At 37.3% G+C, this 18,881-nt stretch overlaps 1 protein-coding gene across 1 annotated transcript in view; it reads right to left on the bottom strand.

Annotated features, from left to right (window-relative positions):
- Window positions 1-18,881, bottom strand: part of CUL4B (cullin 4B) — a 58,082-nt gene that overhangs the window by 6,972 nt on the left and 32,229 nt on the right. Inside the window, exons 5-20 of the mRNA XM_059679717.1 lie at window positions 17,918-17,987; window positions 16,640-16,713; window positions 14,997-15,159; window positions 14,759-14,848; window positions 14,377-14,459; window positions 12,889-12,956; window positions 11,839-11,957; window positions 10,565-10,757; window positions 9,051-9,155; window positions 7,688-7,798; window positions 7,149-7,234; window positions 5,740-5,847; window positions 4,778-4,891; window positions 3,997-4,102; window positions 2,287-2,459; window positions 576-728 (exon numbers count right to left, since the gene is read on the bottom strand). Of these exons, the coding sequence (XP_059535700.1) occupies window positions 576-728; window positions 2,287-2,459; window positions 3,997-4,102; window positions 4,778-4,891; window positions 5,740-5,847; window positions 7,149-7,234; window positions 7,688-7,798; window positions 9,051-9,155; window positions 10,565-10,757; window positions 11,839-11,957; window positions 12,889-12,956; window positions 14,377-14,459; window positions 14,759-14,848; window positions 14,997-15,159; window positions 16,640-16,713; window positions 17,918-17,987 (1,816 nt within the window). The remainder of the gene's footprint in view (window positions 1-575; window positions 729-2,286; window positions 2,460-3,996; window positions 4,103-4,777; window positions 4,892-5,739; window positions 5,848-7,148; window positions 7,235-7,687; window positions 7,799-9,050; window positions 9,156-10,564; window positions 10,758-11,838; window positions 11,958-12,888; window positions 12,957-14,376; window positions 14,460-14,758; window positions 14,849-14,996; window positions 15,160-16,639; window positions 16,714-17,917; window positions 17,988-18,881) is intronic.

Below are 18,881 nucleotides of genomic sequence, written 5' to 3'. Positions count from 1 at the left end.
CTCTCCCCCTCCCTCCCCCCCCTCTCTCTCCCTTCCTCCCTAAAATCAATTTTAAAATATTTTTTAAAAAACTTGTGTCCCTCCAAACAATGCTGAGGCTTTAATCTATGTTTGTAAGATTCATGTTTGAAAATATGTATTCTTTTATATATAACTAGAGGCTCAGTGCAAGAAAATTTGTGCGCTGGGGAGGGGGTGGTGTCCCTCAGCCCAGCCTGAGGCCTCTTGCAGTCCGGAAGCCCTCAGGGGATGTCCAACTGATGGCTTACGCCCGCAATCAGACATCCTTAGCACTGTGATGGAGGCGGGAGAAGCTCCCACCACTTCTGTTGCACTCGCCAGCTGTTAGCCCAGGTAGCATCTCTGGCACCTCCCCCTCAATCACCCCTTCGCCACCTCCGCCAGTCGCTACTGCCCCCCAATTGCCGTCCCCTCCCTCTGCCCATTGGCACCCACCTTGGCTGGCCTGATGGCTGCTTGCTGGCCGCCCCCAACCATTCTGCCATTCAGTCAATTTGCATATTATGCTTTTATTATATAGGACAAGCTCAATATAAAAACACAGAAGTACCTACCTTTACTGGAAATTTCAACTGGTTGTACACTTCTGAAACCAGGAGGTTGTGGCTAAGTGTCTTCCTCATCTTCATAATTCGAACAATTGCAGCATCAATTTGATACTGTCTGTCTTGAAATACTCTTTCTGTAGTGCTTGCTTGTTCCTCAACCTAACAAAAAAAGTTTCACTTAGGAATTGTATCTCAAGGTAAACTTGATTACTTACACTAATTGTATATTTTAGGAACATGACACTGTTAATGCACTAAATATGCTGAATTATCTAAAGGACCTTTATAAATACAGAAAATGACAGGAAAAAAAACATAACTTCTTTCTGTCCTAATTATATTGCCCTGTACCTATGAAGTAATGTCAATATTAGTTAATAAAAAATACAATCTTTGAGTTGTTTTCCTAGAAGTAGACACCAAATGATGCTGAACTTGTCATTTTCTTTTATTCTATCCTTGAAATCTCTAAATGTGTCACAAGGGGTTGTTGAGTAGATTTCTGTATGACATTAGCTTGACATTAGCTTCTCTGTAAAAATGATTGACTCTGACCTCTGACTCAAAGTATCATACTAACAAGCTAAACTAACAGAGTCAAACTATTTCTTAATAATTTTTGTACCCTGCTGGTGTAGCTCAGTGGTCGAGCGTCAACCTATGAACCAGGAGGTCATGGTTCGATTCCTGGTCATGGCATATGCCTGGGTTGCAGGCTAGGGAGTGCAGGGGGCAGCCAATCAATGACTCTCTCTCATCATTAATGTTTCTACATCTCTCCCTTTCCCTGCCTCTCTCTGAAAAATAAATTAAAAATTTTTTTGAAAATAATTTTTTGGCACTTACATCAAAAGAATAATTTGGGCTTTTTGCCAGCAATTTCTTTCTGATACATCATAAATGTTTAAAAAGGACACAGTCATCTTCTAAGTGAATATCGCACCTTTGATGTGAATGTGAACAAAACAGGAGCTTGCCTGAGATATTGACCTCTGTCCCACATTAAAACTTTTTCTGGTTTCAATTAATGAAAGTCATACAAATTCAAAAGGCAAAAACCAACAAAATATTCACTGTTAATCACAGAAATACTAAATCATTCAGATTTTTCATCAAGCAAGTTGACAAAAATTTTAAAAAGAAAATACAATCTTTAGTGCGGTTGAGGGCACTGTTAAGTCAGGCAGTCATGCTGCCAGACAAGAGTGTAAATTGGTACAGCCTTTCAGAAACACAATATGACATAATGTATTAAGATTCTTCAAGTGTTCATACTCGTCAACCCAAAAGATCTACTTCCATGAATTTATCATAAGAGGAGGCTCAGAGAGATTTTTAGGTACAAAGAGGTTTCTTACAGTTTTATTTATAAATACTAATACTAAAAATTTCTTAGCCCTGTAAAAGAATATTGTATGGCCATCTGCCATTTTATCAAGATATTTATTTAATGGCCTGGAAGAAGTCTAAAGGTTTAATATTAAACACAAAAAGCAGGATATAAAACTGTTAAATATCAAGTCTGTGTGCACCTCCCTTGCAAAAAAAAAAAAAAAAAACCCGCAAAATACTGAAATACATTGAGCTAAATAGAGATAGCCATAGAAAATATTAACACCAGTGGTAGTAGTATAGCTATAAAATCTTTTTTATAAATTTTTATCATGAACACATATAATTCCAGTGCATTAGGATGAGGAGAATGTAAAAGAAATACCGTTTCTTTCATTTGGATTTGGTTGATCTTTATCCTGAAAAGTTTGTGTTTGAAATCATCATTACAAATGAACTTGTCACCATCTTCGATATCTTTGCCCTTCGGATTTTTTGCCAGAACTCTAGCTTTGCCACAGGCCAAAGACTGCAGTGTTCTCCTTAACTCACCATCCTCTGAAGAAGAAATAGTGGCTTAGTCAATTATAATAGCTCACCAACAAGAATAGCTACATTCAACCTCAATGTAGCTTCCACCCCATCCCTCTATTAATATTGTTTCCTTTTTACTCCATGGTCACCAATGACTCCCTCTGTATTTCATCTAATGACTTCTTTTCCTGGTCATCCTCTAAAGACTTCAATTAACATTCCATGTGAATTAACTACCAAACCTTCAGAAATTTTATCTCACTTCTCTCCAGTCCTTTATTTATTTATTTATTTATTTGTTTGTTTGTTTTTACAGAATGGAAGGGAGAGGGATAGAGAGTAAGAAACATCGATGAGAGAGAAACATCGATCAGCTGCCTCCTACACATTACTGGGGATGTGCCTGCAACCAAGGTACATGCCCTTGACCGGAATCGAACCTGGGACCTTTCAGTCTGCAGGCCGATGCTCTATCCACTGAGCCAAACCGGTTAGGGCCAGTCCCACATTTAAAGGACACCTCCACCTGGCTGTTTTTACTATCATCTACTCCAGTATGTTCAAAATTTTATTCATCTTCCCCCCCATAAAACTGAGTCTTCTTTCCAACTGTTAGTCATGAATCTACCAACCTATTCGGGTGAGAAACCCTGCAATTATCTTTCTTCTCCTTCATCCTCCACTTATCTAGTAAGTTGTTGCTTCCTTAGAAATGCCTCTTCTCCATTCTCATTGGCCTCATTCTAGTCTAAGCCCCTATCATTTTATGACAGAATTACCCCACTAGTTACTGGACTGGAACCTCTTCATCTTTCAAGCTGCCCTACATAAGTCACTTCCATTATGTCACACACTTGAGACCCTACAATGTATTTCACTTGCTAGATTTGTAAGTCTCTACCCATCTTACCCTTACTTTTTATCTCCCTACTAGTAGCCCTGCGCACGAATCAGTGAGCCAGTAGCTCGCTGCTGCCCTCCTGTAGCTCTCCGCCAGCTGCCCCACCCTCCTCCCCATAGCTTGCTGCCCTGCTCACTCCTGTAGCTCTCCACTGCCTGCTTGTATCTCACTGCCTCACCCTCCTGCTGATCTGCGATCCTGTCTTTATGCGGTCGGTTGTTACATAACCATTTGCATATTACATCTTTATTATATAGGATTCTGTGCTGCAGTTAAACTCTTCATGACTCCTGCTCACACTGTACTCATTGCTACTTCCGAAAGTCTTTTCTCACAATTATTTCCACTTGCAGCATATGCTTTCTCCCTAAGTAAAGCTTGAAGGTCCAACTCAAGTCCCACCCCTTTCATAAAGGCTTTCCCAAATGTACCAGTCCACAGTGATCTCTTGCTTTGCCAAATTCCTAATACACTGAGAGTCAGCACCACAGACTGGTACTTGAAATTATTTCAAGTGTCATTTCCCCCTTTCCCAGTGGTTACATTATGAGTGCCAAAGAGAGGGATTATTCCTTTATATCCCCCCAGAGCTCTTAACCTAGCAGAGTGCACAGGGTAGACACTGAATAATGCTTGCTAATCAACTGATTCAACACAAACCTATTCCAGTAGCCTGCTTGATCTCTTCTAAACTGAACTCCTCTCCCTCATTAAACATCAGCAGCACCAGTGTTTGAAAAAGAGAGACTTGGAGTTCTTTTTTACCCTGTTAGAGAAACAGCAATGTTTAGCCATCATTTTTAAAATATATATATATATATATAAAGCATTAATAAAATAACTACTCTCTTACAGGGAAAGCATTTGTTTTTCAATTATTGGACTTAGAAACATGGATTAACAGTATACAGAAAAGCCAGTATGTTCAGTATTGGGCTTAAGTCTTACCTAAAACAGGAGGAAGTATTGGGTGACGTTTCTAAAGTCTTTTTTAAAGCCCCATAATTAAAACTAAACAACGAAGTAATGAAAACTAATAACTTAGCCTTCTTATTTGTCATTACAGATATTTATCATGAGTACCAAGAAATCACTATTTCAAATGCATTTTTGACTTTTTTGATTCAGGTAAGTCATGAAAAGCTGCAGGAACTCTATTCTCGAGCTCCCAGCAACAAGAAGTTTTCCGTCAAGAAGTGGCAGTGGATTCTATTAGTACATCCACGGGTGGGGAAAGAGTGGATGAAAGGGGTACTGTTCTTGGTTTTGCAGCAGGGTCAAATCAACTGTGGAAAAGACCAAATTCTTATAATATACAGAAAGCTGTGACAAGCTATCACTGTCATATAGACATCAAAGATACAGTTATAAACAAGTTAGGAGGGATGACCTCAATATCAAAGATGAACATGAAAATTAAGTTTGGGGAATATCCACTTACCTCTTTAAATTCTGCCTTTAACACACAGTGTCCTAGGGTTGACTGCCATTGAAGTTTCCTGCCACTATGTTTGCCTAGGTAAAATGTCTTGAAAATCTCCTGAAGTTTTACCATCTACAGTAAACAAAATAAAAGCTTTATTTAAGCTGTTTCCAATATCACACATTCACCACTCTTTATATTTACCTCATGTATACTAATTTCTGGATGTTTTTAAGACTATCCAATAGGTTCACTGATCACTGATATAAGGCAATGGTCCCCCAGCTACCAAATCTAATGGCATTTATCAGTCTTCACACTCTTGCTTTAATCATTCCCTCTTTGGAACATTTACCTCCAATGCCTTTGGTGCCTCTGCACCATGCTAGATCCTCTCTCTCACTATTGCTTCTTCATTGTTTTTCTTCACAGGTTCCTCTTCCAACCACCTTCCAAATGACAACCCTTTCCAAAGTTCTGCTTCAGCCATCTTCTTCCTGTTTCTACATTCTCCCTCCTAATGAGAGAGATCTACTCCCTGGGTGTCCATGATTATCTCCCTGGAGGATTTTCAGTTATCTATCTCTCTAGTATTAACCCCTTTTCTAAGCTTCAATACTGAGGTTCAACATTTTCCCAAGGAGTTAGGATGGATTTACTCAAGCCCTCGTCACTCAGCAATCCAATCCCCAGGTGACACATGAGCAAGACTTTTTGAGAGCTGAGCAGAGGTGAGTACAATCTTGGGAAATGAAAGAAGATCCAGGGGAATCAGCCCTGAACCCAGAAACTTGGCATCTTTATGCTCTAATAATATTAATATAAATAGAAGAGTAAAATATTAAAACAGCTGGCATTCTGCACTGGTGTGCTTACTGACACAAACTCTTATTAAAAGTATCTATTTTTCAATGACAAACAAAATAGAAGTGTTATGTATTTCTATGCTTATAATTCAAGTCCTAAACAGCAATTCTTACCTCTGGTGGTAAATGGACTTCCATAGGCACATATGTTGGCCAATAACCCATTGTCAGGATATTTACAGTTAATTCAATATTCCCAGGTACATTCTGGTTCTGCATATACTACAATAAAATCAAACACACATACTGAGATTTTAAAACTGAAAATGCAAACATTTCATTTCACAATAATGACCCATTCAAGAAGTTCCCCATTATAAAATTACATGCAAATACTGACCATCACTAAAATAAAAGTCAACTATTAAAGGACTAAAAATGAAGCCTATATTAAATGCACTGCAAAAGTGCACTGGTTGCCCTAACCGGTTTGGCTCAGTGGATAGAGCATCGGCCTGCGGACTGAAAGGTCCCAGGTTCGATTCTGGTCAAGGGCATGTACCTTGGTTGTGGGCACATCCCTAGTAGGGGGTGTACAGGAGGCAGCTGATCGATGTTTCTCTCTCATCGATGTTTCTAACTCTCTATCCCTCTCCCTTCCTCTCTGTAAAAAATCAGTAAAAATATATATATAGTTTAAAGTGTACTGGTTAACATTTTGTTACAATGGCACAAGGCCACATGACCTCATTAGAAGCATTATCAACTTAAGTGGTCTCTCACATATAGCTGGGCTGTTATAGGATCTCTTCTCCATTGTTTTCCCCATACCACCTGCAGTCCCCACCTTTGGAGACCCCTATGTGGTTTGGAACACCTTGCAGCAACCCCCATTCCTCACCCCACCAGCCAGCCCAAGTCTCCGGTTTTTCACTTGCAAACAGGCGATGACCTGAAGTGGGGAAGGAAGAAAAAGGGGAAAGGGCAAAGCAGATAAACCCTATTCTGTAGCTACCACAGGACCCATGATCCTATTGATCTTGATCTTTCTCTTGAGTCTTCAATTCTCATTTCCCACTGTAGCAATATAGTGATAAAAAAGTCATTATTAAAACCCTAAGAGAAGAAAATCTCATTTGCTATCACTATTCCTATGCCTTTAAATATTTGAAAACCACCTATCACAACATCTGCGAAACTGTGGATCTAGCTTCTCATTGCCAATGTCCCCAAAGGCCTTACACAACCACTCTGTCACGTCTCCTCCCTCTCCATTGCCAGCTTTCAACATGTGAATCATCAACAATGATTAGATGCTAGAGAAAGTCCTGTTCTCATTATCTAGCTATAGCTTTTCTTGTTCTGACTTCAGCTCAATACACTTTATTTCTATTTTTGTGTTATCTTTGGTATACATTGAGAATATTAAAATAGGTCAAATATACTTACATTTCACTTAAGTTGCTATGAAATATTTATAAAAACATGTTTCTATTTATCCTTTTCAATACAAACCACAGCAAGTAGATAATTAAATATATTTAAAGGTCAAGGAATGAAGTAAGAGTTTAACTCACTTTTACCTGTTTGAACTGAATCATGATGTCTTTAGAAAGTTCCATGTCCTTAAACATCCCTTCAAGTTTGCTGGTGAAAGCAGCTCCACATTCTATTTAAGATGTTTATACATTTATAACATTACAAAGTGGTTAGAAACAAGGAATTTAAAATTGAAAACATGATTGTAAAACAAAGTAATAGCATGAACTATGATCTGTAATTATTCAGAAGAATAAAAAAATCCCTACCCTAAAGTGTATATGCCCCACTAATTGAGAATCAAACTCTAATCCTATAGTAGTAACCTTATCTCCTACTTAGAAATAAAATAAATGGGAAATTTCTTATACAAATAATAAAAACAAGAACAATCTTTTATTTTTTAAAATCACAACAGCTATGGACATGTTTCCAAAAAATAGACTGGAAACCTCAAGAGCTTACTCAATTTACATTTTCATCATATGAACATAGAATAATTGACAAAATAGTAAAAATTAAGCTAACAACTCCCCCCCCAGAAGTCAAAGAAGAAAATGAACAGAAAGAATGACAAACATACCATGTTTAAGTTTGGAGAGCATTGATTTCTCAGCATCTACAGATGCACTCTTCCCAACTAGCAGGCGTTTGGCTAAATCTTTCTTATAGAAGGCCTCAAAAACATCCTTGCCTATTTTAAATAATAAAACACTCCAATTAAAAGTTCTGATAAAATTGTTTTGAAGTATTTAATAAATCACACTATTACTCCAAGTTATTTAAATTTATACATTTTATCCAAGTTCACTAAATGCAAGAAATATTAGAGGCAGACATTTGTATCAGATGTTTCAAAAGTTCCTTGTGCCCTGGCCAGTATTTCTCAGTGGTTAGAGCACTGGCCCATGCACTGAAGTGTCGCAGGTTCAATTCTTAGTCAAGGGCTCAGGCTCTTATCTGGATTGCAGGTTTAATCCCCAGCTTTGGTAGGCATGCGCTGGAGGCAACCAATCTCTGTCTGTCTGTCTGTCTCTTCCTCCCTCCATCCCTTCCTTCTACTCTCTCTATATCAATGGAAAAAATACCTTAGGATGAGGATTAACAAAAATAAAGTTCCTTGCTACAAAGAATTAAGACTGCATTAACTTTTCTTTAGAAAAGTTTTAGTCACCCTAGCCAGTCTGGCTCAGTGGATAGAGTGCAAGCCTGCAGACTAAAGGGTCCCGGGTTCAATTCTGATCAAGGGCAGGTACCTAGGCTGCAGGCTTGATCCCTTGGCCCTGGTCAGTGTGCGTGTGAGAGGCAACCAATTGATGTGTCCTTCTCACATTGATGTTTTCCTCTGTCTCTCCCTGTCCCTTCCACTCTCTCTAAAAATCAATGGAAAACTATCCTTGGGTGAGGATTAAGAAAAAAAAAATTAAAAATAAATTTATAAAAAGAAAAACTTTAGTCAACTAGTAGCTCTAGCATCAATAATCTAGAGCAGTGGTTCTCAACTGTCTGGCCCTTTAAATACAGTTCCTCATGTTGTGACCCAACCATAAAATTATTTTCGTTGCTACTTCATAACTGTAATGTTGCTACTGTTATGAATTGTAATGTAAATATCTGATATGCAGGAAGGTCCTAGGCGACCCCTCTGAAAGGGTTGTTCCACCGCCAAAGGGGTCGTGACCTACAGGTTGAGAACCGCTGCTCTAGAGATTACAACAAGTAACAAAAATCAAGGCTACTAATAATGGAAAAGTCAAAACACAGGGCAATTAAATAATATTCCTCAAGCATCCCACTGAATTAAATGCAAGGAATGTAATCGAATTTTAAATATCCCAAATACAATTTTACATTAACTCCCAAATAATATTCCTTCCAGGTTGACTTTACTTGCTAATTTCTCTGTTGAGCATTTAAAAAAAATATTAAAATAAAAATAAACTTACCATAGATAAATCTAAAGATGATCATAATTTTATCCAACATTTTTTCAAGTTCTTCATCTGTAGCTTCTTTGTTGCCAGCACGAAGCTTTGAATCTACATACTTAGCTAAAATGGGGGGAAAGTTTGTTGTTTAGTGATCATAGATATCCTTATCATACTGGGCATTACCTATACCCAAACAGAAGTATGATATACTGAGTTTTTCCATGCTTCAGAGGTATACATGCATTTCTTTAAACAATGTCACAGAGTTAGCAAATATTTCAGTCTTAACTCAAATCCAAGTCTTCTGACTCTAGAGCAGTGGTTCCCAAACTTATTTGGCCTACCGCCCCCTTTCCAGAAAAAATATTACTCAGCGCCCCCTGGAAATTAATTTTTTTAAAATTTTAATAGCAATTAAACAGAAAGATATATGTATTAATGTTTCTACCTTTTTTGTAAAATATAGTAAAGAAAGGTGTAAATTAGAAATATTGAAGTTTGAAATTATGAAACTTTATTGAACTCAGAATAGAAAGGTAATACAAAAAAAGTTAAAACAAATGCACCTGTGGCCATCACCGCCCCCCTGGATCGCTGCAGCGCCCACCAGGGGGCGATAGCGCCCACTTTGGGAATCACTGCTCTAGAGTGTCCATTTTACAATGATGGTAAGCAACCTTAAACACTACTTTTCTATTAAAACAAACCATATGAATTACAGAGTTGAAGGCAAAAAAAAAAATAAGTAAAAGTAGTACACCAATGAAATTTTATCTTTTTCGCAGAAGACCCTAGACCAGCCGTGGGCAAACTACGGCCCGCAGACCGAATCTGGCCCGTTTGAAATGAATAAAACAAAACAAAAAAAGACCGTACCCTTTTATGTAATGATGTTTACTTTGAATTTGTATTAGTTCACACAAACACTCCATCCATGCTTTTGTTCCGATCCTCCGGTCGAGTTTAAGAACCCATTGTGGCCCTTGAGTCAAAAAGTTTGCCCACCCCTGGGTTAGACCTTCTCAGAGTACATCCTCTTCTGACATTAAGGGGTACTTAGGTGGGAAAACCTGAGAAACACTACAGTAAATCACACCCTTACACTAAGTGGGCCCAGATTATTTGGTTTGTTTTTGTTCTGGACATTTTCCTTTTCTCACTGGCAATTTTAATTTCTGCTATACTTTCTTGTAACCCTAACTGTGAGCCTCTAAAAATAGCACCCTGGCCCTCTAAACTGCTGTGGGCTTATAAAACAGATCTCAAGCTTATGATAAACAAAAATAAATAGGGTCCAATGTACTGTCTTACAATGAAAGAACATTATGTTTGACAGGTTGACTTTGAATCTTTCTTTAGTTTCAAGAATTAATATTCCTTACATTCAGATTCTTAGAAACTACCAGCTAAGCAACATCAAATAAATGGTGTTGTTATATTGCCATCCTGTCAAAATTTCAGATTAACTGAAATTTTATGAATAAAAGAAAAACATTTAATAACTGGAAAAAAAGAGACTAGAAAAGTACCTATTAGTTCAGCAGGTTTGTTCGGTCTCTTGTTAATGAATGTTTCAAATGCTTCTTTCATGGCGTTGATAAATTTTTCGTTCTTCAGAAAACAGATATCAATAATATGGTCAACCTTATCTTTAAAATCCAGCAATTCTTGAACCATGGTTTTATCTTTTTCAGGATTAATTACAATTGTGCTGCCAAATGCCTAAACAACAAAAATTACCACTTTTTACTAAAATTGAATTATCCACAATGAAAACAATCCCCAAATCATATTTTAAGTACGTATACATATTTTTAAATCTCAACAAGTAAAATAAAGCTGTTTTTGAAGTCAGGAAAAAATAAAGTGATAAAACATCTACACTGATACCATTCCTCTGTACCACAAAATAACAAATGAGCACTGGGTATATAATATCATAATGGGACATGATTTTAAGTCTCTAGGCTCTTTTTCATACTTTTAAAGAAGTCAACTTTAAGTTTTATAAAAATGGCAATCTGCCTTCAGTGTAAAGATTTAAGAAAGGGAAGGAAATTTTGGATCCAATAAAAGTCCTCTTTCCACATTCACTGCTATAAGCACTGTAGCTAGAAATTATAGCCAATATCAAGAAGGTAAATGTTTAATTGCTGATTTACCACACAGCTATCATTCTCAGGTTGACTGCTCTCAGAACACCCATTACTTAAAAAATATTGGGCCCAACCAGAGTGGCTCAGTTGGTTGAGTGTTGTCCTGTGCACTGAAAGGTTGCCAGTTTGATTCCCAGTAAGGGCACATACTGGGTCTGATCCCCAGTCAGGGCAACCAATCGATGTTTCTTTCTCACATCAATGTTTCTCTCTCTCTTTTGCTCCCTTCCTCTGAGTATGTCCTCTAAGGATTAAAATTTTATTTTATTATTTATTTATTTATTTAAATTCTCACCCAAGGATATTTTTCCATTGATTTTTAGAGAGAGTGGAAGGAAGAAGGAAAGACAGAGAAATATTGATGTGAGAGAAACACATTGATTGGTTGCCTCCTGCACGCACCCCAACCAGGGCCCAGGCTGGGGAGGAGCCTCCAACAAAGGTATGTGCCCTTGACCGAAATTGAACCCGGGACCTTTTGGTCCACAGGCCGGTGCTCTATCCCACTGAGCTGAACTGGCTAGGGCTAACATTTTTTAAAAAATACTGGCTCTAACAAGTACTAGTAAGAAATACTTGCTGATCTGCACTCTAGGTGTACAGATTATAAACCGTGATGGAGAAAAAATAATCACAATTGTTGGTACCTTAATGTATTCAATCCACTGCTGCAAGAGAACCTGAACTCCCCCTCGAACTCTACTAAAGAGCTGATATAGAAGAGATAAATCTTGAATTCGGTTTTCATCAAGAAGGTTATTTAAACCTGAAATTTGAAACATTTTGGTATTTAAAAAGTAAACAAAAATGACAGATATTTTTATGAAAATTAAGTTAAATTATTATTGCAATACTGGCCTGAACTATGACTAGTCTGTGAATTTTATATAGAGATTTGCTTTAAATTAAACCCAAATAGACAATCACCTTTCCAAGTGAAAACTAAATATAGGAAACTTCAGCCTATATAAAAATAATTGTGTAACTGTTTGTACCATTTAGCATGGTAGATCAGATGTTTAAACCAATTTATAAAAACAAATTTGTATAAATGCACATTATAAAAATCTCGTATCTTTAGTAGCCATACTATATCTGGCATTAGTGTACATAGCTATATATCAGAGTATTAGATACTGCCTCTAGTATATCAAGAACCATACATTAATAGTCCAAGTTTAAATGAGGTTCTAATGTATTTGATTTTCGGAATGAAGTAACAGTATATTCAAGTTCTAAAATATATCCATTTTACACAAAAGAAAAGATGGTTGAAAAGTCAGACGTTTTACCTATCACTGGCATTATCAAAGTAAATGCAGGGTATACTCTAAGATCACTTAGTAATGTTTGGTAGAAGTGCTTAGTGTTATATGCTACGAACAAAAACACTTTAATGCAAAACGGAATGCCTTTCCTTACTGTAGTGTTACAAATTAAATCAAGAATTCCCAAATTCCCACTGTTTCTTCACCAGTGTTGGTGGACCTCTCTCATCTTAGCTCCTGTATCTTAAGTTAAGGAAAGGAGCACCTCTTGAAACTTCACTGTGAATAGGAAAAAAAGGTTGTATCCATCCTTAGAAGTGCAGCCACCACAGCTATCAAGCTTTTAAAAGTGCAATCTTTAAATTTGTTTCAATTGTTTTCTGCTATCTGACTTATAAATTGTAATCTGATTTATAAATTACCAATTACCTTTCTGAAGAATTGCTGTCAAGTGTTCACCTAGAAGTTGTTTTTCTACAGTAGCGATTAATGACTTCCTACAAAGAAAAAAAAAAGAGTTTAGAATTACTGAGATTTGACTTTTCTGAAATTTTAAAACCTCTTCTGGGTGAGAAAAATCAAATAGCTTATTTTATGTTCATTTTAATATTCCTGTCTTATGTATAAATTTATTGATGATCAGCATTACTCTATGCCTAAAAGAAGGAAAAGACTGCATATTTCAAAACTTGATTTACATTATGAAATAAGCTAGAGGCCCAGTGCACAGATTCATGCACATTGAAAGGAAATTAGAAGGTGGCTGGTGGGGTGGGACTGGGCGAGACAGGCTGGACATGCCCTGGAGCCAACCTCCTGCAGTCCCTCCCTGGCCACCGCACCTGAGGCGGCAATGGGGATGGAAGGGCATCTGTAGCGTGAGCAGGGTCCCTCTGGCAGGTGTGGTCCCTCAACTTGGCCTGCAGGGATCAGGCCAAAACCAGCAGTCCGACATCCCCCAAAGGGTCCCAGAATGCGAAAGGGCACTCTGCAGTTGCTGTTGCTTGGCAGCTCCTGCATTGAGTGTTTGCCTCCTAGTAGTCAGTGCGCATCATACCTACCAGCCAGTCAGCTGGTCACTTAGCTTTTTATATATATACTAGAAGCCCATGCACGAATATTCATGCAATAGGCCTTCCTTCCCCTGGCTGCCGGCACCGGATTTCCTCAGGCACCCAGGACCCAGGCCTTTGATCCCGCCACAGCGGAGAAGCCAAGCCTCGAGGCTAGGCTTTTCCCCTCTGGCCGCAGCAAGGCTTGGCTTCTCCTCTCCGGCCGCAGCGAGGCTTGGCTTCTCCGCTGTGGCCACAGCGGAGAAGCCAAGCCTCTTCAGTCTTCAGTCTTCACTCCGGCCGGAGCCCTCAGTCTTTGCTCCGTGCCTGTGTATGCAAATTAACTGTCATATTTGTGGGGTTAATTTGTATAGTCACTCTGATTGGCTGGTGGGCATAGCGGAGTGACACTAATTTGCATGTTTCTCTTTTATTAGTGTAGATATATATAGATATATCCAAGGTCTTGCTGTGACTGCCTTTTTCACGTTTCTCTGCTTTTATTAGGAAGGTAAAGAAATTATCTATGCTGCTTACAGGAACTCCTTATTTTGGTAATATATAGGGGAGCACAGAAACAGTTTCTACTATGCACACCCACTGAATTTTAATCGGCCCAAAGATTTCAAAGATAACCAGCTTCTAACATTATTTTTAAAATACATCCTAAACACATACACACAACCAATAATCATATCCTTAACCTTAATCAAATAACAACTTGAAGCTTGTATTATAAAAACAATTGTTAAGCAATCTCAATTCACACCTGAAAATAGTTAGTAACATGGTTGGGATGCCTAAAGTGCCTTAAGCAATTTGACAACACAGGTTAAGGCTATTAGGCAGAGCTTGTCATACTTACTGGGTGGTCTGATCTAAGTAAGTAATAAGTCTGTCTGCTTCTTCTTCTAGACGTTTGTTAACATGATGAAGATATTCAGGAACCTACAAAGATAGTTTTTTATATTATTGTTTTCCTCCCCATAAATCATTCAGAAAATGTCAAGTCCAAAAGATCCTGGAAGCAGCCCTGCCAAATGTGGCAGGGTTGAATCATATGTAAAATTATAGGTAGAGTTTATGATCCAGAATTCTGGCCTTTAAGAAGAGAGAAAAGAAAGGAGCACCTAAGTGAGAGAAAAGCATCACAATGTTGGGAAGATAAATGCAAAGGGCAGCTTATGTTCTATAAGTAAGGTCTATTGTGAGATACAGTGGATTTATTAATCATGATTTTTAAATACCTCTCTTTCCTGCATTAATTTTTGGCCTTCAGCTGCGTAAAGCCGGTTAGTTTCTTCCAAAAATCGTTGTTCAAAAGAATCCTGATAAATCTGGGAGGGAGAAACAAAATAATGGAGTTTATTTATTCATTAGCTACTTATTGAATGTTCTTTATGTAAACATTACTATTAATTTGGTTTTTACACATCAAACTAGGGATAAACATCAGCTCTGTAGTAAGTGAAGTAGTTAACTTACTTGCAAGTCAGAGAGCATGCTTAAAAGGCTTCGGAGTAAACTTCTATCAATTGCTTCACCATTCCTCTCTCTCTCAATCAACAGAAGAATGCCATCAATTGTCTTAGTCTGGACTTTTTGATCACTTATAATATGAGCCCTAAATAACTCCAATCCCATGTCCCTAAAATAAAAATATAATCTAAATTAATTGACGGCAATACCACTTCTGGAGAGACATACATGTTAATTAGGGCTCCAGGCTTTGAAACAGCCATTGTAAAATTACATGATAAAATCCACACATTGAATCTATATATATATAAAAGCCTAATATGCAAAGTGTCCCATTGGAAGTTCAACCGACCAGGAGTTTGATCGCTCGCTATGATGTGCACTGACTACCAGGGGGTGGCGTGGAATGAAAGAAGGCCCTAGCTGGCAGCCAGGGAAGGCCCCAGCTGGCAGCTGGCAGCTGCTAGGGACCCTACCCATGCATCAATTTCGTGAACTGGGCCTCTAGTTTTAAATAACATTATTAAACTAAAGTATACAGGAAACTCATTTTGTCTCTGATGAGAACTAAGGCTAAACTCCTATCTTCCTCCATAACTAAGTTTTGTTATATTATCTCCTTTGGTGGGTTTCTTCCTTGATCAAATTAAGAGATAAAATTAGTTCAAAGTTATAAAATGGTCTTCACTGTACTGTTAATGAAGGCTTAATTGGTCATTTGTCATCTGGCTTTAGTACTCAAAAATCAGCAACTCTGATAATTGCTATAGGTAGATGCTAGGTACACATGGTGGGGGAAGAGCTCATTACACTATTCTATTTTCCTGTATAGCTGGAATTTTCCATAAAATTGTTAAAAGATAATGAGCATCCCTGGCTGGTTTGACTCAGTGGATGGAGAAGTCAGCCCTCAGACTGAAGGGTCATGGGTTCGATTCTGGTCAAGGGCATGTATTCAGTTGCAGGCCCCAAGCAACGAATCAATGTGTCTCTCTCACATCCATGTTTCTCTCTCTGTTTCCCCCCCCTCCCTTCCACCTTCTCTAAAAATCAATGGAAAAATATCCTTGGGTAAGGATTAACAACAACAAAAGGATAATAAGCACATTTTTGATCAGCAACAAAATAATATACTCATATTAATTCTTTAATATATACATATATATCTCTATTTATCTATCTATCTATCTATCTATCTATCTATCTATCTATCTATCTATCTCTATATCTCTATATCTCCAAAGTCTTGCAATGGTTGCCTTTTTCAAGTTTCTCTGCTTTTATTAGGAAGGTAAAGAAATTACCTGTGCTGCTTACAGGAACTCCTTATTTTGGTAATATATAGGGAAGCATAGAAACAGTTTCCACTATGCAACCCACTAATTTTAATCGGCCCAAAGATTTCAAAGATAAACTTTAATTCCCATAGAAAAACTTTATAAATTATTATAGGCTCAGTGAATGTTAGCTCTCTCTAATATTAGCATAAAACATAAGAAGGTAAAACTGCTATAAATATGTTTTAAGAAGCCAAATGTGAGGTTTTAGGAGAATATTCACAGTATCACTTAATCTCTTCAATTAGTGTAATTAAGATTTGACAATGGTTTGTAACAAATCTTTTCAAAATATTTTTCTAGCATCCTTACCAAATGGACGGTAGCATTGAATTCTGAAGAACGTAAGTTCTATCCAGAAACAAAAAAATGCTCCTGATCATGATCTGTCAATAAAAAAAAGAAATCAAGCAATTTTTATACTTTGTGAGGCTGAAATACTTGCAACTCAATAAAATAAGAATAAAATTGCAGGATTCGCTTTAATATATACTAGACTACTAGGATCAAACATACAGATGAACAGATATACCATAGAATATGCCCATACCATTTTTATTAAACTACTCTATTATCTTAATCCTTCTGTAGTTTCCAGAAAAGGGGCACTTAAAATGATCCTATGACTTCTTTGTAACTTGAGAAGTAACAGAGGTCCTGGTGGGGTAGTTCCGTTAGTTAGAGCATCATCCCAATATACTAAAGTTGCAGGGTTGATCCCTGTCCCGGACACATACAAGAATCAACCAATGAATGCATAAATAAGTAGAATAACACATATATATGTATTTGTGTGTGCGTGTGTGTGTGTGTGTGTGCTCATGCACACACACACAGACAGCCCTCGGGTTAGGTCGGACTTGACGTACGTCATTTCATGGTTACGTCGCCATCTCCCATTTATTTATAAAAAAAAAAAGTTCAGTCATTTCAACATATGTACATATGTGCTTTATGTTTTTTTTTATTATTTATTTTCCACAAGTAAAGGTCAGGAATTGTTATCTTTCTTTTACATTTTTTTACTGTTTCACTTCATTACTGCTGTGTATGTGCTCCATGTGGGTTCCGACTTAATGGCGAAAATCGGTTACATCGCGCCATAGGAACAGATCTCCGATGTAACCCGAGAACCTACTGTATGTATATATGTGTGTGTATCTCGTTCTAAAATCAATAAATTTTAAAAAAGAGAACTGAAAATAGAAAACAGGGAATCAAGCCCTGGACGGTGTAGTTCAATGGTTAGAGTATTGGCCTGGGCACCAAAGAGTTGCAGGTTCAATTCCTGGTCAGGGCACATACCTAGGTTTTGGGTTTGATCCCCGGTCGAGGCATGTACGGGAGGCAATCAATCAATGTCTCTCTCTCTCTCAAATCAATGAACATTAAAAAAAATTAAATGCTTGCTTAGTTATAACTTGCATTTTCAAAACAGAAAACAAAGCCAAAATTAGTTTCCAATTCAGAAGAACAGATACTGAGGCAGGCCCCTACTTCATAGCTTTTAAAACTAACATTCCCGTATTTAAAGAAATTTATTTTTTAACTACAATATTTAGCTGAAATGTAGTACTTTTTACAGCTTACCATTTGTCTACAGTGGTTCTGCCAGCATCTGTCAATTTTCTTTAGAAAAAGAACACTATCCAAAGAATCCGTGAGATGTACGTCAAGGACATTTTAAAGTGCTTAGTACAAGTGGCATGTGCAAAGTAAGAGCACATTTGTCTTAAATTTGGAATACCTTACATACTAATGAAACTAAATAGTACTTAATTATAGAAAAAAATGCTATTTCTTGAACTGTAAAAATATTGTATCTCACTAAAAATACCTAAAAAACCAGTCTTGTCCTAGCTGGGTTGGCACAGTGGATAGAGTGTCGGCCTATGGACTGAAGGGTCCCAGGTTCAATTCCAGTCAAGGGCACAAGCCTGGGTTGCGGGCTTGATCCCCAGTAGGGGGCGGCGTGCAGGAGGCAACTGATCTATGATTCTATTATTGATGTTTCTCTCTCCCTCTCCCTTCTTCGCTGAAATAAATTAAAATATATTTTTAAAAAAACAAATCTTAAACATAATTGAGCATTGTGTTTTCAGTTTGTAATTTCCTTAAATTATCGTTCCTCAAATGGAAATTTGTTAGGGCTAGGAAAGGGTAAAAATGCAAGAACATTTTATTTACATTAATACCACATATTAGACTTAGATCCTAATTAAAGCTAAAAAAATTTTCTCTAGAAGCAAAATAAAATTAAATCTACAAAACACAGCTACAGTGGAACCTCAGTTTTCAAACTTACTTCATTCCAGAAGGCTGTTCAAGAAGCAATTTGTTCATAAATTGATTCATTTTTTTCCATTAGAAATCATGTAAATTGAATTAATCTGTTCCAGACCCCAAATGATTCTCTTTTAACCTTATATACAGTACATGTCTAATGTATTGTTTAAATATCTATAAATCAACACTACTCTTCTTAAATTTATCAAATCAGCCCTACAACCCTTAAAGGAATCACTTTCAGCTCTTGTTCTATAGGTGTCTTTCA

The sequence above is a fragment of the Myotis daubentonii genome, chromosome X, assembly GCF_963259705.1.
Source record: "Myotis daubentonii chromosome X, mMyoDau2.1, whole genome shotgun sequence".
NCBI lineage: Eukaryota > Metazoa > Chordata > Mammalia > Chiroptera > Vespertilionidae > Myotis > Myotis daubentonii.
Note: the sequence above shows the minus strand (reverse complement) of the source record. Positions and strands in the feature narration are given on the sequence as shown.